Here is a 25,689-nt window from a genome sequence, read left to right on the forward strand (position 1 = left end):
TGATAAAATAACATGGTTGTTTTTTTTTGATAAATTTATCTTTGGCTGTGTTGGGTCTTCGCTGCTGTGCGTGGGCTTTCTCTAGTTGCGGCGAGTGGGGGCTACTCTTCATTGCAGTGCGTGGGCTTCTCTTGTTGTGGAGCACGGGCTCTAGGCACGCAGGCTTCAGTAGTTATGGCTTGCGGGCTCTAGAGCACAGGCTCAGTAGTTGTGGTGCACGGGCTTAGTTGCTCCACAGCATGTGGGATCCTCCAGGGCCAGGGCTCGAACTTGTGTGCCCTGCATTGGCAGGCAGATTCTTAACCACCGTGCCACCAGAGAAGCCCCATGGTGTGTTTTCAAAGGCTATTAACAGACTGTGTTTTCCAGGCAGGCTCAAGGTTTGGGAGCTCTATAATCACTGTGAGGTCAAAGAAAGAGGTGAGTACCAAGACTGTACCACTTTGATATCTGCATGTTCTAAGGCTGGGATTTGGGGATGATCTAATTTTGTATGTATTTTAGATTTTTTTATTTGAAAAATAGAGGGACACACACACAAAAACACTCACACATAATCCCATCATTTTTTGGTGAAAAGTTTCCCTCACTACCCCTCCAACTTCATCCTCTACAGCAGGGGTTAGCAAATTACAGCCTGTGGGTCAACTCTCGCTGGCTGCCCGTTTTTGTATAGCCCATGAACTAAAAATGGTTGACATGTTTGCAATGATCAAAAAATATATTTTGTGACACATGAAACTTATTTGAAGTTCAACTTGCAGTGTCTCAAGTTTTAGTGGAATATAGCCATGGTCATTCCTTTCTTTACAGCTGCTACTATACCGTTGATCAGTTGCCTCAGAATGACATCCCACAAAGCCTAACGTATTATCCTGGCCCCTTCACTGGAAAAGTATGCCGACCCTCACTGGCTAAGCACTGTTAATATTTTGGTTCTTTTTCTATAAGACTGTTTTTGTATGACTTTAGAAACATATACATGCAACTGTCTTTTAATGCCTCCTTCCAGACAAGTACATATAGAACTATCTGATTCTTTTCAATGACTGCATAGTAATTGTCTGGATGCACCATATTTTATTTCTTTGGTCTACTTTCTCAGACAGTTATTTCTCGTAGTTATTTCCATTTTTTTTCCTATTACAGACAATGCTCTAGTGAGCATTCTTGTATCTTTATAATTGTGCAAATTTCTCTGCTGGTAAGATTCCTAGAAGACTGCTAGGTCAAGGGGTATGCACATTTTATATTTTTAATAGATACAACATATTAAATGGGTTTTATCTAAAAATATAGAGCGAAACCACTGATTCCACTCATTTATTTTAGGATATGACATTGTATGGAATTATGCTAGGCTATGAGAGAGAGAAAGTTAAGATTTATACACATGGGAAGTTAAATAAAATGCAAATCAGTATAGGATTAAATGGTAAAGAGTAAGTGAACTATGGGATGAAAGGCTAGGGAAGCCTTCAAAGATTTTCGAGTATAGAACCAGGTAGGTGTTGTGGCCCTTGCTCTGGCTTGTGAGAATTGTGGTGAAACTGCCCTCTACAGGCCAACAGTTCAAGTAGCCCTTGCTGTAACTCATTTATAGGCAAGCTCGAAAGCAAATACTCAACCATTATTTATACCAACTGAAGGGGGTGGTATAGATCATCTAAAAGTATATTTGATTCCTTTCTGTATAACAATGCAAATTCATCTTCCTAATTCCATTTCACAAGTCAATAGTAAAATTACTCCACTTTCCCAACACATACCTGAGACTGGGGGCTCCTAAAGCATTCTGAGTGTAAAGATAAATCAAAGGTTACATTTAAAAAATGGACACAATCTGAGGATGATCAGAGTGGGTGGCCTTTTACTTGAGTAAAAGTTATGACTTTGAAGACTCCTTTCTCTATGTGAGCATTAAGTATTGAACTAGTAACCAACTAGAACCAGGAGGACTCGGCACTTACCTGAGTGGTACTGCCACTGTGTTTCTGAAACCTCTTGTGGGGCTGCCTTCAGTCAGCCCGAGGGCCCTGGCGGAGCAGGGTTACATTGGGTACCAGAGAGGCAGACAAACCTGAGACCTGGTCCCTGCCCCCAGGTTCTTAGAGTCTAAGTGGAAAAATGAAACACCTGTAAGACCAGCAGGTCCATTTAGGATGACCAAAAGCAGTCAGATCAATGGAAGTCTATGCTGGTGGAGTCAGGGAAGGCCTTGCAGGGCCCCTTGGGCCTGAGTGGATCTGGAAATAGGAGTAGGCTGACTGGGCAGAGAGGGCAAGACTTGATATTAGGCATGAAGATGGTTTAACCAGGAAATGGAGAGGAAACGTAGATCACAGCCAAACTACAGGCAAATCCAGTAAATGAGTAATTCCATCAATAAGAGTTGAGATTTTCCCTCTTATCTGACACTAGTGTATTTAAAAAGATACAAGCAAAGGGTTAAGCACAGTATTTAACATATGGTAAAGGCTCAATATGTTAGCCTTTATTTCTGGATACCATTGGTAGATACCATTGGTAGTTTTCAAAATTAAGTCAATGAGAAGCATCACCGAAGGGCTGGTCATTTTATGGTCACACCCTGCTCTACCACAACCCTCCCAGCCAGTTTGATCAGCTACACCTCATTTATCAGCCATGGTCCAGAAAAACTCCTGGTAGTTTCCAAAACTAAAATCCACCTCAAAAAATGTTTAAAAACTTGTACAAGCTTAGACCATTTTGAAAGACAGTTCCTAAAGTATTTTTGGCAGCAGGGGCAGAGAAGGTGGTGTGAACACACTGACAAAGGCCGGCCTGTTTGTGGAAGTCTCATTACTCCAGATATGCCGTCTACACTGCACCATAGCTCGGATGCTGAATAAACACGCATGGATGCACTTTTCAGAGAAGGGACTAGAGAGAACTTCCTCAGCTGTGGTTTTCTGAACCTACAGATCTGCCAAAGGGGTATTTAAGCTCAAGCCCTGGGGTCTGGCCAATGTCTTACTCATCTTTATATTTCCAGAGCATAAACATGATGCCTGGACTACAGCAGGAACTTAATAGATGTTATGAATGGAAAATGAATTCTGTTTTGTGTCCCCTACAGAACCAAGTTGTCATTGCTGCTGGAAAGAGTTCTCTGGGAGCCCGACTCTCTGGGGCACTTCACATCTACAGCCTCGGCCAAGATTAAAGGTTTCACTCCGTTCTCCTAACCTGCCCCTCCCTCTCTCATGCCAAGTCATCTCCAGGGTGAGCGTTCTGGTGGACAGAGTGGTGCATCCAGTGGAGCCTTGTAGATCCTACCACAGGTGGGGCTCCTGGGGGTGGAGACATACACACTAACAGCCAAACTATCTGGAAATAGGATACAGTAAATGTGGACAACATCAGAAGCATGTGAAACAGCAAAGACTCTGGTTAGTCATGTCCCCTTCCAAAGTTTGTTTCCTTTGTACCTAAACTTATTCCTAACTTGTTTCCTGTGCTCAGACTTGCCGTACAACCTATTTCCTCTTCCACATGAGTACCTGTGTCTTTCTGATGACTGGAACGGCCCCTCTCTGGTTATCTCTTAGGAAAACCTCTGTAACACAATTCTTCCTAAAAATGTCCTTTTAAAGTTGGTGACCCATTCCAATCAAACTGAAAGGAGGAGAAAAGTAAGGGGTGAGGCATAAGCTCACAACTCCAAAATCATGCTGCAAATGATGTGGTCCTTTCTTGTGAGGATGATTGTATTTTCAATGTTTCATATAGTGAAAGACAAATATAAAAAGGAAAACATCATCTTACTGTGCCCTCAGATGCTTTCGGAGAAATGACTGTTCTAACAGCAGATGAACCTAGTGAACAGGCCTGAAGTCATCCCACGAAGCCTTGGGTGCGTTAGGCTGCCACAAGCTGTGCCAACAGAACTAGAGCAGAAAGAAGAGAGATCTGTCCTGAGCCGGAGGCTACTGCAAGGGACCAAGAGGAGTAAAGCAGGCCTTGGCCGCCCTTGTTTCTGGGCTGGTTTTAGCAGAGTAGCTCTCATCTGCCAGTCCTGCAGGGTGGCATATTTAAGGGAAAGGAAACGTACCATAGGATTTCAGCTTCACTAAAAATCTGCAGGCATTGTTATCCATAAACAGTAACTAGTTGATTATCAGTCACGGTAGAACCTCTTTCTTCTGACACTAGTGAAATGATACTAAAAAGCAGGAGAAAATAAAAAATGACCAGAGCCCTTCTTCTCTTAGCTTCTCTAGAGGCAGTACAGAGACTGGTCAAAGGAGACAGGAATTCAGCTGAAGAGTAAGCTAAATCAGAAATCAAGGAAAAGCTAGTAGAATTACAACTGTGAGCATAAGGTGAGTATGTATATAGGAAAACAGCATAAACGGGCACATACCTAGATAGGACCTCTGGATCACTCCTGGGACTGGCTCTTCTTTCTTAAAGAGGTATACTAGCTGCATGGTTCCCCTATGGCACAGCAAGAAGCACACAGAAACACCGTGTGGTTTTTGGTTAACAATTATTGGCAGCTCAGCCTATTTGGGCAGCTCAACCTATTTGAAAATTATTTTTAATTAAAAGGAAGTTTATTTTTAGGGGACCAGAAATTAGTTGTAATTATGAGCTTTTATGAATTGAGAAGTCTGAGTGTAGAACAAGCTAATGACACTGCATTTTAGTAAAGGCATGTTTTCACTATTGGATTAGAAGGATGCATACCTTCATATTGCCATTATTACAGAAAGTGTTATGCTTTACTAAATGATAGGGCCTATGTTTAAACATGATTATTCTTTACCTGAGGATTTTATTTTCTCAATGCCTGAACATATGCCTGAACATACCACATAGCAAGCAGCAGTAGGAGAAGGTTAAAATTTACAGTGTTAGAAGCAGGTTTTCATATAGGATATTAAACCATACTAACCCCATATTCAAAATTATATCAATTGTATTTCTGTGTATATGGCAAGTATGTGAAAACCCAGCATACAGGAAAAAAGTCTAATGCCTGACAGTCTAATGTATTATCCTAATAGGTGGATTAAATTTTCACTCTACTAAGTATTAACTGTAGTTCTAAACATTGATTCTGAAATACTTAACAAAAATACCTTAGGGATTTAATCTCTCCTGAACACAAATCTGAACTTATACAATTTAACTCAAAATTACCTTTATTTTAAGATATCAGAACACATTTACATATTTGCAATTTTTATCTATTACCTGTATATGCCAAAACTTTCATCAAGGCTTCAAGACTGGAATTGCTCTATGCCTTTGTATCACAGACCTACAGAGATTTGAAGTGAGTTTGGGAATTAACTCAGATCTCTGAATTCCCTATTCCATGCTCCATCTGCATAGATATTACTAAGGTAATGACAATAAATCCTGAATTTAAAGTGAGTTTAATATTGCAATTCCAAAACATAAAGCTTGTACAACTCTTGGAATAACTCACCAAAATAAATGGCTTTTTAATATGACTATTTAGTGGTTATCAGTCTTTATCAAGGATGAAGCAAGTGTTAACAGCATCTTAATGACATCTATTCTTGCCACATTTTCTTAAAGGCCTTACAAAGGCAATCTGTTAAGAATATCATTCCTTGTACTTATACATGTTAAACAGAATACGACGGCCTGCTTATTCATAACAATGTTTGGTATTCTTTCACCTTACTTACAAATAGTTTATGTACTCCGTCTCTTTAAATTCAAAATTTAAAAGTGCTGAACATTTTTTTTTGGCATAAGCTGTTATTATTTGAAGGCTCTTTAATATAAGCAGCATCCTGCTACCTATCACCAAAGAAGAGCTAGCTGACATCTGGAAATCATACTTGATTTAACCACCTTCAAGAAGTTAATAAACCATTAGTACCTTCCCTTTATCAGACTTATGAGGTAGTTGCATTTATTTTCCCGTTTGTTGATGAGACATGACTCATCAAAACTTTATGTGAGCCCACAAACTAAGCAACATCAGAAAGAAGAAAAGACCAAAATTCTATCCTATGCCTGATCTTAACCAAATCAAATTTGGCCCTCTGGACTTCCAATTCTTCATATGTCACAGTTAAATGATATTTATTACCTTATTTTACAGTGATGACCTAAGATCAAAAATAGCAGCAGAGTGCTCTGAGGCATACCAAAGAAGAGTGCCCTGTGAAATCTAAATATTGTCAAAGATACTTCATCTTGGAAATCATCAAACAGATGTATGATGCTATTCACATTCCAACAACCACACCATAAAGTGTGCTCCAAGACAAGCCCATCCTGTTTCATGCTATTCTAATGTCCTCTCATAACCAGACATGGGAACAAGGATAACTTAATACTTGTAACTTTGTTTTCTTTCAAATCAGCTACTAGAAGAGCATTTTTATTCCTAGCACTAAACCACCTGGTAAATGGACCCCTAAACTCCCTCATATGACATATTAGGGTATCCGGTATCCTCCAACATCATCAGGGTATGCATATTTATTTTATTACTAAATTTCTAGTGCAAGAGCTGCTCTGAACACTCTAGAATCTTCTATGCATCTTTTGGAGGCAAATATAACTGTCATGTTCTATTGCATAACTGTACTTAACCTCCAGAAAATAATTTGGGTTGGCCAAAAAGTTCATCCAGGTTTATAAACCCAACATTAAGAGAGGCAGAAGATGTTAAGTAGGATAGGAGCTTTTTTTTTTTTTTTTTTTTTGGAGTACGCGGGCCTCTCACCATTGTGGCCTCTCCCATTGCGGAGCACAGGCTCCGGATGCGCAGGCTCAGCAGCCATGGCTCACGGGCCCAGCTGCTCCGCGGCATGTGGGGTCTTCCTGGACCGGGGCACGAACCCGTGTCCCCTGCATCGGCAGGCAGACTCTCAACCACTGCGCCACCAGGGAAGCCCCAGGATAGGAGCTTTGAGACATACAAATATCAGTCATTTGTTTTAAACCCAAATCCGATTGTGAAAACAAAAAGGTATCACAATTTTAAAGTTTATCTACCCTCTTGTTTTAGGAAGCCCATCTGTCAACCTCTGAGGTGTAGGCAAATAGATTAACTAGGCTACATATATTTTCCTTTTTGGGGTAACATGTCTATCTGTTCTAAAAACCAGGGAATGACCAAAACAGCTATAAAGCAGTAATAGAATGGAAATTCTTTCAGCTCAATTTCCAAAAGCTTTAATTATAGTCAAGCAAAGAAAAATAGTTTCATTGGTTGAGGAAGTAAAATTCTGATTAACTGGAATCTATATAAAGCTGACATTAAACTCATTTCTTTTTTTTTTATTCCTTATATAAAAAGGGGGCAAATACAAGAAAATAAGGTTATGTCAAAGACTGGTTTAAAGCACAAACTCCCAGAGTTTGTTTTAAGGTTAATATATATTCTGCTAGCTTTTCAGTCACCTGAGAGTGACAAATTCACAAGAATGTGATTCCTTGTACTAAGAACTATGGCTACCTGTTCTCATAACTGTGGGCTTGTCAAGTTTCCAGGCTTCATTTGGCATGAGGTTGCACTTTTGTTGACATGTATAAATTAAATAAAATTGATACCACAATCTATTCTTGTGTTAAGTTAATCTCTCCATGTCTTACATGTCTATAAAAACAGCTTCTTAAGTTTGTAGGAAATAGAACTTTGGCCTTTTACAAAGCAAGCGCTTTGTTTCTTTACTCAGAATCCTGAAAATGCAATTAAGTTCTAGTACTGTGACTGCCATATTTTTAACATCAGACACTGTAATTTAAATGTCAGTGATTTCCCCCCCAAGTCTCTGACTCTTATAAAAGAAAATAGAAGAATATCAGAATTTTCCTGTGACTACCATAAAAAAATAATGCAGTTTCCACCGGGTTGTGCCTAACGGTTTGTTAGGACACTCCTGCTTGATTCAAGTCCATCCGGCCTGAAGCTGTGTTTCACTTCCGTCCTTCTGTCTGCCTGCAGTGTCTTTTTTGGTAAAGAGGCCATCTAAATTAAGCAGAAAAATTCGTAATTTTAGTTGTGTCTGTTAAAAGAAAAGCCACCAGTAAAACAATACGTTAACCACTAAACGAGGAAAGGACTGCAAGCCATGTATCAGTGTCTTGAGTACTTGCTCCAGGGGTATAAACTATAAGTAGAAACGTTAAGAAAAAGAGGTAACCTGTGTATCTTTTCCTATACACGATACATGTTTTCTACATTTCAATTTTGGTTATGACAAAAGCTGCACCAGAAAGTTACTAACATCTGTCTAAACGTACAATGCTTGTCAGTGTCCCACACAGAATAAATTTCTAACTTATTTACTGTGCCAGGCCCTGTGCTCATAAGTGCATTACACACACTATCTAATTCTCCCTTTAATTACATGAAGCAGGTGGCAGATGCGGAAACTGAGCGAGGCTTAGAGAAATTAAGTAACCTGCTCAGGGTCACAAAGCCCGTGACAGCTTAAGCCCAGGCCACAGGACTTCAGAGCCCAGGACTGTAGCCCCTCTGCAGTACTGCTGTGAACCAGACCCTTCATACCAGAGGAGGCAAAGGAGCTTCTAGCTGTCGTCCAAGGAATGACAGCAAGCGCCTCCAGATGAGGCCACTTCCCATAAACATAATTCCTGTGATCAGCCAAAACACTCTATGGTCCTGAAAGAGAACACACAGTTCATTTCCATCACAAAAGCTTAGTTTCCTTAGTGATAAAATTTCCTGAACTTATCATTGCCCCAGAGTTTAAAAGAAACCTTCTGTTATTTGTACTGCTCTTTCCTATAGGAACTAAGAACAAACAGCACCCAGAGACCAAGCGTCAGAAAATAAATCAGAAGGAAAACATGATTTAAGAGTATTTTACGGTCATCAATGAACCCACATTCACTGCTTTTACTTTGTGTTTCCTTCCGGTCTGTTTACATTCACACAAATTTTAATAGTTATAATAGTTATAATTACATAGGACATACAACTTCATTTAACCTTTTTGCTTATAGCCACATTTGCCAAACTGTGAGCTGAGGTGTCCCGGCATGACAGCAGCGCAGGATACTTTAAATTCTCGAGGAAGTCACAGTGCCATCTGCAGGATACCATGAGAACTGCTACTCTTAAATTGGTCTGACCTACCTTGCTCAGAAAAGAAACTGTAAGGTAACACGACAGAAACTCTAACATAATGAAAGAAACTTTTGGTCTAGGGATGCTGCAAAAAAATTACTAAGACACTAAAAGCATCATGAACCAAGAAAGTGTGGGAACCTCTGACTTACAGTGAATATCTTCCCTCACTGTCATTTTCTTTTCTTTTTTTGTGGCCACTCTGCGTGGCTTGCAGGATCTTAGTTCCCTGACCAGGGATCAAACCCAGGCCCCCAGAGTCCTAACCACTGGACCGCCAGGGAATTCCCCTCACTGTCATTTTCAGAATTGTATTATTTTTTTGCAGTTTGATGCTTTCGAGTGCATGTGTGAATGTAGAGAATCACAGAATTTATATTAATCTCCCACATGGAAGGAGTCTCAGCTACAGAAATGCCGTTCGTTATTATCAACAACGGCTTGGTCTCCAGTGACTGGGAGCTCAGTTTCCTCCAAAATGATCAGTAACCACTGATGGAAATTCAAGCCACATACGAAAAAGAAATCTGCCTCCTTTTAAACATGAACTTCGATGTTAGACATAATTTATCAAGAAGACAAGTGCTAATGTGAGTTAACTGTTTGGATGAACACATTTCCAGTTATCCTAAACGAAGGCCCTAATTTATTAAGTAAAAATTATGTTTAAATGAGATTTAGCATACCCAGATTACCGTCGTTTTTTTGCTATAGACTGGTTCTGTAATGCCTTATAAATCAAAAGTCTGGGAATGCTAAAATGTGATAAACTTGAGAGGTAAGCAAGTCCAAAATTCTATGTGTCATTAAAATACACACACAGCACAGTGTGAGACCTTAATCTCTAGGAGATTAAGGGAAGGGACAAGTGTCTAAGAGTTGGATTTTTAATGCCCCCTCTGCTCTGGGCGTGCCCTGCAGTATTGTATGTTTAAGTACCTGCCTTTCAAACTCTTCATCTCTGCCACTGTTCAGTCTATCTACTCCTTAAAAATAAGATGCCTAGAACATCTTGATGTGCCAGAGGCTAAAAAAGCACTAAAACTGATGGGGACATGTCAAAAGTACTCAGAAGTTAGCATGAAAGGAACAATTTGAACACCAAGATAAATAATGACAGTAGTGACAGATTATAACTCATTGACTAAAGAAAGACCCCATGAGTCCATACTGATACAAATGAATAAATAACTGGGAGAGAAGGAAGGCTCTATTTTACAAAGAATAAAAGGAGAAGGAGTGATGGAATTAGAAATCACCATGTGATAATCATCACTGCAGTACTTGATTCAGACATGAATCCATTTTGGATCAATTAGTGGATGCTAAAACTATAGGGTGCAAATTATTAGAGAACTGCAAATCAAAACCACAATGAGGTACCACCTCACAGAGGTCAGAATGGCCATCATGAAAAAGTCTACAAATAACAAATGCTAGAAAGGGTGTGGAGAAAAGGGAACCCTCCCCTACACTGTTGGTGAGAAATGTAAGTTGGTGCAGCCACTATGAAAAACAGTACAGGGGTTCCTCAGAAAACTAAAAATAGAATTATCATATGATCCAGCTATCCCACTCCTGGGCATATATCCAGACAAAACTATAATTCAAAAAGATACAAGCACCCCTATGTTCATAGATAGCAGCACTATTCACAACAGCCAAGACATGAAACAAACTAAATGTCCATCGAGAGAGGAATTTAAAGAAGATGTGGTATGTGTACACAATAGAGTATTACTCAGCCATCAGAAAGAATGACATAATGCCATTTGCAGCAACATGGATGAAACTAGAGATTATCATACAGAGTCAGAGGGATAAAGACAAATACCATATGATATCACTTATATGTGGAATCTGAAGTATGGCACAAATGAACCTATCTAAAAAACAGAAACAGACTCACAGACAGAGGACAGACTTGTGGTTGCCAAGGGGAGGGGGTTGGGGGAGGGATGGAGTGGGAGGTTGAGGTGAGCAGATGTCAGCTATTATATAGAGAATGGATAAACAACAAGGGCCTACTGTATAACACAGGGAACTATATTCAATATCTTATGATAAACCATAATGGAAAAGAATATTAAAAATGTTTATATATGTATAACTGAATCACTTTGCTGTACAGCAGAAACTAACACAACATTGTAAATCAACTATACTTGAATTAAAAAAAAAAATGAGAGGGTACAAATTTGATGAATAGCAGAGTTCTTACAAGATACTTAATTCCACAGAGAAAAAGAGTAACTTCACAGGACAGAAAGTGGGCAGATACCACCTTAACCAAATGATCATAGTTAGTATCACCAGTAATGAGACAAACTGACATCAAGGGTCTCCTGATGGGATTCAATGTGAGGAACACACTGACACAATGTGTAACCAGAATCTAATAATGAAGAAAGAGTATCAAGGGCCAAACAACTGACCTACATTCTTTGTGAACGTCAAGGTCATGAAAGACAAAGATCGAAAAACTGGCCTAGATTAAAGAAGTCTAAGGAGACGTGACAACTATATAACAACACACGATCCAAGATTTTCAATGAGGCAAAGGGCTCTACTGAGCTGAGTGGTGAAACCTGACCAGGGTTCACAGATTAGAAAATAGTGTTGTTTCAATGTTAATTTTCTGGAGCTGTGGTTATGTAATAGAATACATGTTTTAGGAAATATATACGGAAATATCTAGATGTAAAGGAGCATCATTTTTTGTTTACTCTCAAATGATTTGGAAAAAAAGTATGTATATATTGACAGAATGATAGAGTAAATATGATAAAATGTTGCTGTTTGAAGAATCTGGGTAAAGGCTGTATGGTAATATCTGACTATTCTTGAGACAGTCTGGTATTATTTTAAAAAAGAAAAATGCTTTTCCTATCTTGGATTCACCATTGTAAATATTAACTCCAACTATACAAGAACAGGGAAACCTCTGATATTCATAGATTTAATGAACATCTTTCAACTCTTCTCCAGGAAACCTGGAGATGTCATTTGTGACTCTGGTGAGACACTGCTCTGAATCTTGCTCTGGGGGCAAGCCTAGCTCACTACTTTCTACTCAGATCTCATTACAACCAGAACTATTGCATATGCTGAAACTATCAGAAAGGAATTTCTAAAAATTCTTTATTTTTTTAAAATAGGCATTTAGAGAAAAATATTAGAGTCAGCATAAGATAGACTTAGCTTGTAAAGTGAGTATATGTACATAAAAATAGTTCTTAACGAAAGTAATTTGGGAGAATGACAGGAAAGAGTTCTGCAGTCACAAATTGGGGAATTTGCAAAGGTCTTTGGAAGTACCTTCTGAGAATGTCCAGGGTTGGTCTATGTCGCACAAGATATTTTGGCGACTACTGGAGTTTTTACTATATTTGGGCTCAAAAGCCTCCAAGAGATTCCTATCACACTTAGAACAAGCCCAAACTCTTAGCATGCGCCACAAAATCAACATGCCTGCGCGGCGCCGGGCTAGGGCGGGCGCTGACGGGGCCGGGTAACCGGTCTTCTCCGGCGGCGGCTCGGCCCTCGGCCTTGGCTCGGCCCTCCTTCCAGAGCCTCCTGGGCCGTAGCCAACTGGCTGGCCGCGCCGGCCCTGGCACCACCGAGACAGGAGAAATGGGAGTCCCTCCACGGCGTTCCCGGAGCGGCTGCCTTTGCCGGGGAAGCGGAGCTGTCTTTGAGGAAACAGGAAGCCCGTGGTGACCCCTAGCGACCCGGTTTGTTTTCGGTCCGTTTCCAAACGCTGGGGAATCGAAACTCGGCGGCCCTTGGGGCGGCCCCACGGAGCCTGTGTTCGGGCTGTCATGGATGCACTGGTAGAAGATGATATCTGCATTCTGAATCATGAAAAAGCCCATAGGAGAGATACAGTGACTCCAGTCTCAATATATTCAGGAGATGAATCCGTTGCTTCACATTTTGCCCTTGTCACTGCATATGAAGACATCAAAAAACGACTTAAGGATTCAGAGAAAGAGAGCTCTTTCTTAAAAAAAAGAATAAGAGTTTTGGAAGAAAAGCTTATAGGAGCTCGAAAGGATGGAGAAACAAGTTCTGTGGGACGAGAACAAGTAAATAAGGCCTACCATGCATATCGAGAGGTTTGCATTGACAGAGATAATTTGAAGAGCAAATTGGATAAAATGAATAAAGACAACTCTGAATCTTTGAAAGTATTGAATGAACAGCTACAATCTAAAGAAGTAGAACTCCTCCAGCTGAGGACAGAGGTGGAAACGCAGCAGGTGATAAGAAATTTAAATCCACCTTCATCCAACTGGGAGGTGGAAAAGTTGAGCTGTGACCTGAAGATCCATGGTTTGGAACAAGCACTGGAACTGATGAGGAAAGAATGTAGAGATCTCAAAATAGAGCTACAAAAAGCCAGACAAACGTATCCATCTCAGGAAGACAATCTGAAGAGCAGAGATCTCCAAAGACTAAGCATTTCAAGTGATAATATGCAAAGTGCATACTGGGAACTGAAGAGAGAAATGTCTAATTTACATCTGGTGACTCAAGTACAAGCTGAACTGCTAAGAAAGATGAAAACCCCAACTGCAATCAAGAAAGCTTGCGCCCCAGCAGGATGCATGGAAGACCTTGGGAAAGACAGCACAAAACTGCACTTGACGAATTTTACTGCAACGTACAAAAGACAGGCCCCTCTCTCACCAAACGGCAAAACTCTTTGTCATACCACGTCTTCCCCTTTACCAGGAGATGCAAAGGTTTTATCAGAGAAAGCAGCTCTCCAGTCATGGACAGATCATGAGCGATCCATTCCTCACGATGGCACAAACTTTCAGGAACACAATTCTTATGGCAGAAATTCTCTGGAAGATAATTCTTGGGTATTCCCAAGCCCTCCTAAATCAAGTGAGACAACGTTTGGGCAAACTAAAAATAAACCTTTGCCTTTACCCAACCTGCCACCACTGCATTACTTGGATCAACATAATCAAAACTGCCATTATAAAAATTAATTATGAAGAGATTTATGATGTTCTCACGAGGTTGCTGTATCTCCCTCAGTGATTTTCTTGGGAAATCATTAACAAATTGAAAGCAGATTTTGATTAAACTTTTGCAGAGTTCTTCAGTATTTACATTTGCACATAATGTACCATATTATGTAGTTGATTTTTCAGTATGAAAGAACACCCTCCAGCTCCATATTCTGGCTAAGAATCAGATATGTGTTACTAATTAATAAACCTAAGGTGTTTCACAATGAAAAAAAAAATCAACATGCCCTCCCTCTGCCCTTCTGACGTTCTCCCTGCCTCTCTCCACTTGACGCACCTCCCCTACCACTCTGGCCTTCTTGCTGTTCCTTCAACAAGCTCAGTGCATCCCTGCCTCAGTCTCACACGCATGGTTCCCTCTGCTTAGATCACCTTCCCCCCAGGCCTTCCCACTTTCTCTTTTCATTCAGGTCTCTGCTCTAGGGTCACCTCCTCAGAAAGACCTTCCTCGACCACCCTATCTCCAGGATGCCCCTCGTCTCACCTCCTGCTAACAGTCTCTAGCCCTTTACCTGGCTTTATTTTTCTTTATGGAACTTATCACCTAATATACCATGGATCTGTTTATTCTCTTCTACCTCACTGTAATGGAATCTCCACAAGGGCAGGGACTCACTGCTATATCCCCATGGCGAAAAGCAGTGTTTAGTGTGCAACAGGCACCAAAAACTGTATCTGTAAGATGAATGAATGGAGTATGTTGCATTTATTTTTCTTTCACATCTTATAAGGAGCATTAAAATGACTAATGCTGACTTTGCTTCAGGGAGCTATGATCTTTTGCAGACTTTAAACAGCAACTGCAAATTTGAGGAACACAGCAAATGGGAAGTGTGGGATTAGGGCACATATAACCAGGGGAGTAAATTTACTCAGCTGGGTTGGGGGTGCAGTCAGGGAAGAGTCTCCTTGGAAGTAACACGTAAGTTGAGGCCTGAGAGAGAAACAGATGTTAACTAGGCAAAAACAGGTGGATGCCAAGGAGAGACGTGTGGAGGCCCCGTGAGTAAGAATAGTGATGAAGCAAACGACGGTGATGGCAAGGTGTCTGGAGCCAAGATGGGGATGTGGGTGCAGCAGACCGGGAAGAGCCCTACAGGCCAAGGAATCTGGACTTTTATCTTAATGACAATCAAACCCCCCTGAATAATTTTACACAGAAGAGTGACTATCAGATTTGCTTCTTTTAAAGACCACTTTATAAAAGTGAATAGTGGTACTGATGAGATGACGTGGGTTGGACTTCGGCAACAGCCAGAGACAGAGAATAGATCTGTTAACTAGGACACAGAATCCAGTGCAAGAGTGTGCCTGCCAAATGCACATGCAGATTCATTTCTAGAAATCTCACAGTAAGACATCTTCTGAAAGTACAAGCATACAATGATATGGAAAACCCAGCGAGGGAATCTGCCTTCCGGCGGGCGGAGACTGCGGGTGGCAGAGGGGGAAAGCTTCCAAGTAGCGGTGGAGAGCGCAGCCACAGGGGTGCGGAGGGCAAAGCGGAGAGATTCCCGCACAGAGGATCGGTGCCGACCGGCATTCAGAGGCTTGTCTGCTCGCCCGCCAGGGTGAGGCGGGGCTGGGAGCTGAGGCTCGGGCTTCGGTCGGAGCGCAGGGAGACGACTGGGGCTGGCGCCGTGAACACAGCCTGAAGGGGGCTAGTGCGCCACAGCTAGCGGGAAGGGAGTCTGGGAAAAAGTCTGGAGCTGCCGAAGAGAAGAGACTTTTTCTTCCCTCTGTTTCCTGGTGCGCGAGGAGAGGGGATTAAGAGCGCTGCTTAAAGGAGCTCCACAGACGGGCGCGAGCCGCGGCTGGAAGCGCGGTCCCCAGAGACGGGCGTGGGACGCTGGGGCTGCTGCTGCCACCGCCAAGAGGCCTGTGTGCGAGCGCAGATCACTGTCCACGCCCCCCTTCCAGGGAGCCTGTGCAGCCCGCCACTGCCGGGGTCCCGGGATCCAGGGACGGCTTCCCCGGGAGAGCGCACGGCATGCCTCGGGCTGGTGCAACGTCACGCTGCCCTCTGCCGCCGCAGGCTCGCCCCGCACTCCGTGCCCCTCCCTCCCCACCACCCCTGCCTGAGTGAGCCAGAGCCCCTGAAGCAGCTGCTCCTTTAACCCCGTCCTGTCTGAGCGAAGAACAGATGCCCTCTGGCGACCTACACGCAGAGGTGGGGCCAAATCCAAAGCTGAGACCCGGGAGCTGTGAGAACAAAGAAGAGAAAGGGAAATCTCTCCCAGCAGCCTCAGAAGCAGCGGATTAAAGCTCCTCAATCAACTTGATGTACCCTGCATCTGTGGAATACACGAATAGACAACGAATCATCCCAAATTGAGGAGCTGTGTGGATGAAAGGTTCTTGGTGCTGCAGCCAGGAATCAGTGCTGTGCCTCTGAGGTGGGAGAGCCAACTTCAGGACACTGGTCCACAAGAGACCTCCCAGCTCCACATAATATCAAATGGCGAAAATCTTCCAGAGATCTCCATCTCAACACCAGCACCCAGCTTCACTCAACAACCAGCAAGCTACAGTGCTGGACACCCTAGGCCAAACAACTAGCAAGACAGGAACACAACGCCACCCATTAGCAGAGAAGCTGCCTCAAATCATAAAAAGTCCACAGACACCCCAAAACACACCACCAGATGTGGACCTGCCCAGCAGAAACACAAGATCCAGCCTCATCCACCAGAACACAGGCACTAGTCACCTCCACCAGGAAGCCTACACAACCCACTGAACCAACCTTAGCCACTGGGGACAGACACCAAAAACAACGGGAACTACAAACCTGCAGCCTGCAAAAAGGAGACCCCAAACACAGTAAGATAAGCAAAATGAGAAGACAGAAAAACACACAGCAGGTGAAGGAGCAAGATAGAAACCCAACAGACCTAACAAATGAAGAGGAAATAGGCAGTCTACCTGAAAAAGAATTCAGAATAATGATAGTAAAGATGATCCAAAATCTTGGACACAGAATAGACAAAATGCAAGAAACAGTTAACAAGAACCTAGAAGAACTAAAGATGAAACAAGCAACGATGAACAACACAATAAATGAAATTAAAAATACTCTAGATGGGATCAATAGCAGAATAACTGAGGCAGAAGAACGGATAAGTAATGTGGAAGATAAAATAGTGGAAATATCTGCTGCAGAGCAGAATACAGAAAAAAGAATGAAAAGAACTGAGGACAGTGTCAGAGACCTCTGGGACGACATTAAACGCACCAACATTCGAATTATAGGGGTTCCAGAAGAAGAAGAGAAAAAGAAAGGGACTGAGAAAATATTTGAAGAGATTATAGTTGAAAACTTCCCTAATATGGGAAAGGAAATAGTTAATCAAGTCCAGGAGGCACAGAGAGTCCCATAAAGGATAAATCCAAGGAGAAATATGCCAAGACACATATTAATCAAACTGTCAAAAATTAAATACAAAGAAAACATATTAAAAGCAGCAAGGGAAAAACAACAAATAACACACCAAGGGAATCCCCATAAGGTTAACAGCTGATCCTTCAGCAGAAACTCTGCAAGCCAGAAGGGACTGGCAGGACATATTTAAAGTGATGAAGGAGAAAAACCTGCAACCAAGATGACTCTACCCAGCAAGGATCTCATTCAGATTTGATGGAGAAATTAAAACGTTTACAGACAAGCAAAAGCTGAGAGAGTTCAGCACCACCAAACCAGCTTTACAACAAATGCTAGAGGAACGTCTCTAGGCAAGAAACACAACAGAAGGAAAAGACCTACAATAACGAACCCAAAACAATTAAGAAAATGGGAGTAGGAACATACATATCAATAATTACCTTAAATGTAAATGGACTAAATGCTTCCACCAAAAGACACAGATTGGCTGAATGGATACAAAAACAACACCCATATATATGCCGTCTACAAGAGACCCACTTCAGACCTAGAGACACATACAGACTGAAAGTAAGGGGATGGAAAAAGATATTCCATGCAAATGGAAATCAAAAGAAAGCTGGAGTAGCAATTCTCATATCAGACAAAATAGACTTTAAAATAAAGACTACTAGAAGAGACAAAGAAGGATACTACATAATGATCAAGGGATCGATCCAAGAAGAAGATATAACAATTGTAAATATTTATGCATCCAACATAGGAGCACCTCAATACATAAGGCAAATACTAACAGCCATAAAAGGGGAAATGCGACAGTAACACATTCATAGTAGGGGACTTTAAATAACACCCCACTTTCTCCAATGGACAGATCATCCAAAATGAAAATAAATAAGGAAACACAAGTTTTAAATGATACATTAAACAAGATAGACTTAATTGATATTTATAGGACATTCCATCCAAAAACAACAGAATACACATTTTTCTCAAGTGCTCATGGAACATTCTCCAGGATAGATCATATCTTGGGTCACAAATCAAGCCTTGGTAAATTTAAGAAAATTGAAATCGTATCAAGTATCTTTTCCGACCACAATGCTATGAGACTAGATATCAATTACAGGAAAAGATCTGTAAAAAATACAAACACATGGAGGCTAAACAATCCACTACTTAATAATGAAGTGATCACTGAAAAAAATCAAAGAGGAAATCAAAAAATACCTAGAAACAAATGACAATGGAGACAAGATGACCCAAAACCTATGGGATGCAGCAAAATCAATTCTAAGAGGAAAGTTTATAGCAATACAATCCCACCTTAAGAAAAAGGAAACGTCTCGAATAAAAAACCTAACCTTGCAGCTAAAGCAATTAGAGAAAGAAGAACAAAAACACCCCAACGTTAGCAGAAGGAAAGAAATCATAAAAATCAGATCAGAAATAAATGAAAAAGAAATGAAGGAAATGATAGCAAAGATGAATAAAACTAAAAGCTGGTTCTTTGAGAAGATAAACAAAATTGATAAACCATTAGCCAGACTCATCAAGAAAAAAAGGGAGAAGACTGAAATCAATAGAATTAGAAATGAAAAAGGAGAAGTAACAACTGACACTGCAGAAATACAAAAGATCATGAGAGATTACTACAAGCAACTCTATGCCAATAAAATAGACAGCCTGGAAGAAATGGACAAATTCTTAGAAATGCATAACCTGCCAAGACTGAATCAGGAAGACATAGAAAATATGAACAGACCAATCACAAGCACTGAAATTGAAACTGTGATAAAAAAATCTTCCAAAAAACAAAAGCCCAGGACTAGATGGCTTCACAGGTGAATTCTATCTAACATTTAGAGAAGAGCTAACACCTATCCTTCTCAAACTCCTCGAAAACATAGCAGAGGGAGGAACACTCCCAAACTCATTGTACGAGGCCACCATCACCTTGATACCAAAACCACACAAGGATGTCACAAAGAAAGAAAACTACAGGCCAACATCACTGATGAACACAGATGCAAAAATCCTCAACAAAATACTAGCAAACAGAATCCAACAGCACATTAAAAGGATCATACACCTGGGCTTCACTGGTGGCGCAGTGGTTAAGAATCCGCCTGCCAATGCAGGGGACACGGGTTCAAGCCCTGGTCCTGGAAGATCCCACATGCCGCGGCGCAACTAAGCCCGTGTGCCACAACTACTGAGCCTGCGCTCTAGAGCCTGCGAGCCATGACTACTGAAGCCTGTGTGCCACAACTACTGGAGCCTGTGCTCTGCAACAAGAGAAGCCACCACAATGAGAAGCCTGCGCCCCGCAACAAAGAGTATCCCCCGCTCACTGCAACTAGAGAAAGCCTGCGTGAAGCAGCGAAGACCCAATGCAGCCAAAAATTAAATAAATGAATAAATAAATAAATTTATTTAAAAAAAAGGATCATACACCAAGATCAAGTAGGGTTTATTCCAGGAATGCAAGGATTCTTCAATATATGCAAATCAATCAACGTGATACACCATATTAACAAATTGAAGGAGAAAAACCATATGATCATCTCAATAGATGCAGAGAAAGCTTTCGACAAAATTCAACACCCATTTATGATAAAAACCCTGCAGAAAGTAAGCATAGAGGGAACTTTCCTCAACAAAATAAAGGCCATATATGACAAACCCACAGCCAACATCGTCCTCAACAGTGAAAAACTGAAACCATTTCCACTAAGATCAGGAACAAGACAAGGCTGCCCACTCTCACCACTCTTATTCAACTTAGTTTTGGAAGTTTTAGCCACAGCAATCAGAGAAGAAAAGGAAGTAAAAGGAATCCAAATGGGAAAAGAAGAAATAAAGCTGTCACTATTTGCAGATGACATGATACTATACATAGTGAATCCTAAACATGCTACCAGAAAACTACTAGAGCTAATCAATGAATTTGGTAAAGTACAAGGATACAAAATTAATGCACAGAAATCTCTGGCATTCCTATATACTAATGATGAAAAATCTGAAAGTGAAATCAAGAAAACACTCCCATTTACCATTGCAACAAAAAGAATAAAATATCTAGGAATAAACCTACCTAAGGAGACAAAAGACCTGTATGCAGAAAATTATAAGACACTGATGAAAGAAATTAAAGATGATACAAATAGATGGACAGATGTACCATGTTCTTGGATTGGAAGAATCAACATTGTGAAAATGACTCTACTACCCAAAGCAATCTACAGATTCAATGCAATCCCTATCAAACTACCACTGGCATTTTTCACAGAACTAGAGCAAAAAATTTCACAATTTGTATGGAAACACAAAAGACCCTGAATAGCCAAAGCAACCTTGAGAACGAAAAATGGAGCTGGAGGAATCAGGCTCCCTGACTTCAGACTATACTACAAAGCTACAGTAATCAAGACAGTATGGTACTGGCACAAAAACAGAAAGATAGATCAATGGAACAAGATAGAAAGCCCAGAGATAAACCCACGGACATATGGTCACCTTATCTTTGATAAACGAGGCAGGAATGTACAGCAGAGAAAGGACAGCCTCTTCAATAAGTAGTGATGAGAAAACTGGACAGAAACATGGAAAAGTATGAGATTAGATCGCTCCCTAACACCATACACAAAAATAAGCTCAAAATGGATTAAAGACATAAATGTAAGGCCAGAAACTATTGAACTCTTAGAGGAAAACATAGGCAGAACAATCTATGACATAAATCACATCAAGATCCTTTTTGACCCACCTCCTAGAGAAATGGAAATAAAAGCAAAAATAAACAAATGGGACCTAATGAAACTTCAAAGCTTTTGCACAGCAAAGGAAACCATAAACAAGACCAAAAAGACAACCCTGAGAATGGGAGAAAATATTTGCAAATGAAGCAACTGACAAAGGATTAACCTCCAAAATTTATAAGCAGCTCAAGCAGCTCAATAACAAAAAAACAAACAACCCAAACCAAAAATGGGCAGAAGACCTAAATAGAAATATTTATAAACAATAGAATGGATAAAGACCTAAATAGAAATATTTATAGACAACAGAACAGATAAAGAAGATGTGGCACATATATACAATGGAATATTACTCAGCCATAAAAAGAAACGAAATTGAGCTATTTGTAATGAGGTGGATAGACCTAGAGTCTGTCATACAGAGTGAAGTAAGTCAGAAAGAGAAAGACAAATACCGTATGCTAATACATATATATCGAATTTAAGAAAAAAAATGTCATGAAGAACCTAGGGGTAAAACAGGAATAAAGACACAGACCTACTTGAGAATGCATCTGAGGATATGCGGAGGGGGAAGGGTAAGCTGAGACAAAGCGAAAGAGAGGCATGGACATATATACACTAAAAAACGTAAGGTAGATAGCTAGTGGGAAGCAGCCGCACAGTACAGGGAGATAAGATCGATTGGTGCTTTGTGACCTCCTAGAGGGGTGGGATAGGGAGGGTGGGAGAGAGGGAGACGCAAGAGGGAAGGGATATGGGAACAGATGTATATGTATAACTGATTCACTTTGTTATAAAGCAGAAACTAACCATTGTGAAGCAATTATACTCCAATAAAAAAAAAAAAGATTAAGTATCTGCGTTCCAATGCAGGGGATGCAGGTTCCATCCCTGGGCAGGGAACTAAGATCCCACCTGCCGCAGGGCAACTAAGCCTGCACGCCGCAACTACTGAGGCCTTGCACTCTGGAGCCTGCATGCCTGAACTACTGAGCCTGCGCCACAACTAGAGAGAAGCCCACGTGCTGCAACTAGAGAAGCCTGCATGCCACGACGAAAGATCCTGCATGCCGCAACGAAGATCCCACGTGCCGCAACTAAGACCTGACACAGCCTAATAAGTAAATAATTTAATTTTAAAAAAAACCTCTGCAAGTTCCGTGTTATATTAAAATGGAGCAAAGTGGAAAGTGCAAGTCTTGGGGACTAAATCCTAGTTCTGTTATTTCCTAGCTCTGTGCCCTTGGTCAAGTTACTAACGTCTTCTGAGCCTCAGTTTTCCTACCCATAAAGCAGGGAAAATACATTCATTTTCAGAGTTTTGATAACTGAGTCAAATAAAGCATGCAACTGCCCGGAACACTGCCTGACACAAAACAATTTAAAAGAAGAAAAAAAAAGAATCCCTCATTAACACTGCCTCACAGTGTACTACAGTTTTGTCAAACCTTTCCCATGTGTAATTACGTTTTGGGAATCATAAGGTAACCTACGTTATCTACGTTATAACAGAGTCTAACAATACGGGATGAATTTTAAATGAGTTAGAGTATATATTTTATTTCACTAAGGGAGTATACATGTTAAAACTTTCTTTTTAAAATCCATTAAAGGGGGCCCCAGGGGTGGTGGGCTCCGGGTGGGCTCTTCTCATCCTGCCCTGTCTGCGATGCATCCGCGGCGCCCGGACGGATTCGATGGCTTGGGCTATCGGAGTGGTGCCCGGGATGAGCAGGGCTTTGGCGGCGCTTTCCCTGCAAGGTCCTTCAGCTCCGCGTCGGACCTGAGCCACTGGGTGACAACTCCCCCAGACATCCCGGGTAGCCGCAACCTGCACTGGGGCGAGAAGAGCCTGCCCTACGGTGTGCCCGCCCCCTCCACCCCGCTCGAGGGCCCAGCAGAGGAACCCTTTCCCCGCGGCGGCGGCGGCGGCGGCGGCGGCGGCGGCGGCAGCGTGCCCGGGCAGAGCAGCGAACAGCTGAATAGATTTGCTGGATTTGGTATTGGACTTGCAAGTCTTTTTACAGAAAATGTACTGGCCCATCCCTGCATTGTTCTACGCCGCCAATGTCAGGTTAATTACCATGCTCGGCATTATCATCTCACTCCATTTACAGTCATCAATATTATGTACAGCTTCAACAAAACTCAGGGACCACGGGCTCTTTGGAAAGGAATGGGAAGTACATTTATTGTTCAGGGAGTCACACTTGGAGCAGAGGGAATAATCAGTGAATTCACACCTTTACCGAGGGAGATTTCACATAAATGGAATCCTAAACAAATAGGAGAACACCTTCTACTGAAATCATTGGGAATTGGAAAACCCCCAGCTTGCTGGCTCCCTCTGTGGGACATTCCAGCACATTATTACTTAGTGATGTTCCATTCACCTTGAAAACCACTACTTGCCAGGACCTGGCCCATAGGGTTAGCCTAACTTATATAGTGGCAATGCCTTTTTATTCAGCAAGTCTAATCGAAACAGTACAGAGTGAGATAATTCGAGACAATACTGGAATTCTGGAATGTATTAAAGAAGGAATTGGAAGAGTGATAGGCTTGGGAGTGCCTCACAGCAAACGACTACTTCCGCTTCTTTCCTTGATCTTTCCTACGGTGCTGCATGGGGTGCTTCATTACATCATTAGCTCAGTCATTCAGAAGATTGTCCTGCTAATTCTAAAGAGAAAGACTTACAATAGCCACCTAGCTGAGAGCGCTAGCCCGGTGCAGAGTATGTTGGATGCTTATTTTCCAGAGCTTATTGCTAACTTTGCCGCCAGTCTTTGCTCTGATGTTTGTTATACTTTACCCATTGGAAACAGTTTTGCACCGCCTTCACATTCAAGGAACACGCACAATAATTGACAATACAGACCTTGGCTATGAAGTGCTTCCAATTAATACACAGTATGAGGGAATGAGAGACTGTATCAATACCATAAGGCAGGAAGAAGGAATGCTTGGTTTTTATAAAGGGTTTGGTGCTGTTGTAATACAGTACACGCTGCACGCAGCTGTTTTACAGATTACCAAGATTATTTACTCTACTCTTCTTCAAAATAGTGTTTGAGATTTAGATTCCTGGTTAGTCTGAAAGATATCATCTGGATACTTTCTTATGAAATTATGAGGGATAAGAGTGAAATACTGTTGGTGGGAAATGGATTAGAAAGTGAAACTGGTAGAAAAAGTTCATGCTGATTATATTGACTCTTCACTTTTTAAAAAGGTTATTGGTATATATTTTGGATTCAAGGTATTCCAAATTTGAAAACTGAATAAAGATACTCATATGAGTTAAATTCTAGCTAGTGTAGCACTAAAAAAAAATAAATAAATAAAATCCATTAAAGGGACTTCCCTGGTGGCACAGTAGTTAAGAATACACCTGCTTACAAGCAGCTCATGCAGCTCGATATCAAAAAAACAAACACCCCAATACAAAATGGGCAGAAGACCCAAACAGACGTTTCTCCACAGACGATATACAGACTGCCAACAAACACATGAAAGGATGCTCAACATCACTAATCATTAGAGAAATGCAAATCAAAACTACAATGAGATATCATCTCACACCAGTCAGAATGGCCATCATCAAAAACTCTACAAACAATAAATGCTGGAGAGGGTGTGGAGAAAAGGGTACCCTCTTGCACTGCTGGTGCAAATGTGAATTGGTACAGCCACTATGGAGAACAGTATGGAGGTTCCTTAAAAAACGACAAATAGAACTACCATATGACCCAGCAATCCCACTACTAGACATATACCCTGAGAAAACCATAATTCAAAAAGAGTCATGTACCAAAATGTTCATTGCAGCTCTATTTACAATAGCCCGGAGATGGAAACAACCTAAGTGTCCATCATCGGATGAATGGATAAAGAAGATGTGGCACATATATACAATGGAATATTACTCAGCCATAAAAAGAAACGAAACTGAGCTATTTGTAATGAGGTGGGTAGACCTAGAGTCTGTCATACAGAGTGAAGTAAGTCAGAAAGAGAAAGACAAATACCGTATGCTAACACATATATATCGAATTTAAGAAAAAAAATGTCATGAAGAACCTAGGGGTAAAACAGGAATAAAGACACAGACCTACTTGAGAATGCATCTGAGGATATGCGGAGGGGGAAGGGTAAGCTGAGACAAAGCGAAAGAGAGGCATGGACATATATACACTACCAAACGTAAGGTAGGTAGCTAGTGGGAAGCAGCCGCACAGCACAGGGAGATAAGATCGATTGGTGCTTTCTGACCGCCTGGAGGGGTGGGATAGGGAGGGTGGGAGAGAGGGAGACGCAAGAGGGAAGGGATATGGGAACAGATGTATATGTATAACTGATTCACTTTGTTATAAAGCAGAAACT

The 25,689-nt window shown here is 41.3% G+C and overlaps 4 protein-coding genes across 4 annotated transcripts in view; 3 read left to right on the forward strand and 1 right to left on the reverse strand.

Moving 5' to 3' along the window:
* The window catches only part of GPLD1 (glycosylphosphatidylinositol specific phospholipase D1), an 87,634-nt gene extending 82,148 nt beyond the window's left edge, over positions 1-5,486 (forward strand). Inside the window, exons 28-29 of the mRNA XM_081247414.1 lie at positions 370-420; positions 3,101-5,486. Of these exons, the coding sequence (XP_081103540.1) occupies positions 370-420; positions 3,101-3,187 (138 nt within the window). The 3' untranslated portion in view covers positions 3,188-5,486. The remainder of the gene's footprint in view (positions 1-369; positions 421-3,100) is intronic.
* A 148-nt stretch (positions 5,487-5,634) lies between these two features.
* MRS2 (magnesium transporter MRS2) overlaps positions 5,635-25,689 on the reverse strand; it is a 42,828-nt gene continuing 22,773 nt past the window's right edge. The window contains exons 10-11 of the mRNA XM_081245511.1: positions 8,531-8,644; positions 5,635-7,987 (exon numbers count right to left, since the gene is read on the reverse strand). Of these exons, the coding sequence (XP_081101637.1) occupies positions 7,877-7,987; positions 8,531-8,644 (225 nt within the window). The 3' untranslated portion in view covers positions 5,635-7,876. The remainder of the gene's footprint in view (positions 7,988-8,530; positions 8,645-25,689) is intronic.
* On the forward strand, positions 12,288-14,499 carry LOC308623654 (5-azacytidine-induced protein 2-like). Its single transcript, XM_081246248.1, has one exon. It carries the CDS (start codon positions 12,934-12,936, stop codon positions 14,113-14,115), a length of 1,182 nt encoding a protein of 393 aa, XP_081102374.1. The 5' UTR covers positions 12,288-12,933; the 3' UTR covers positions 14,116-14,499.
* Positions 22,927-24,731, forward strand: LOC308623921 (mitochondrial outer membrane protein SLC25A46-like). Its single transcript, XM_081246698.1, is given in 3 exon segments — positions 22,927-23,613; positions 23,739-24,102; positions 24,104-24,731. Coding segments are annotated over 3 exon segments (1,281 nt in total). The 5' UTR covers positions 22,927-22,972; the 3' UTR covers positions 24,380-24,731.

This window comes from Mesoplodon bidens, assembly GCF_964165515.1.
Source record: "Mesoplodon bidens genome assembly, chromosome: 10".
Taxonomy (NCBI): Eukaryota; Metazoa; Chordata; class Mammalia; order Artiodactyla; family Ziphiidae; genus Mesoplodon; species Mesoplodon bidens.

Coding starts and splice junctions, on each gene's coding strand:
- LOC308623654 (XM_081246248.1), top strand. CDS start 12,934: ATGGATGCACTGGTAGAAGATGATATCTGCATTCTGAATCATGAAAAA.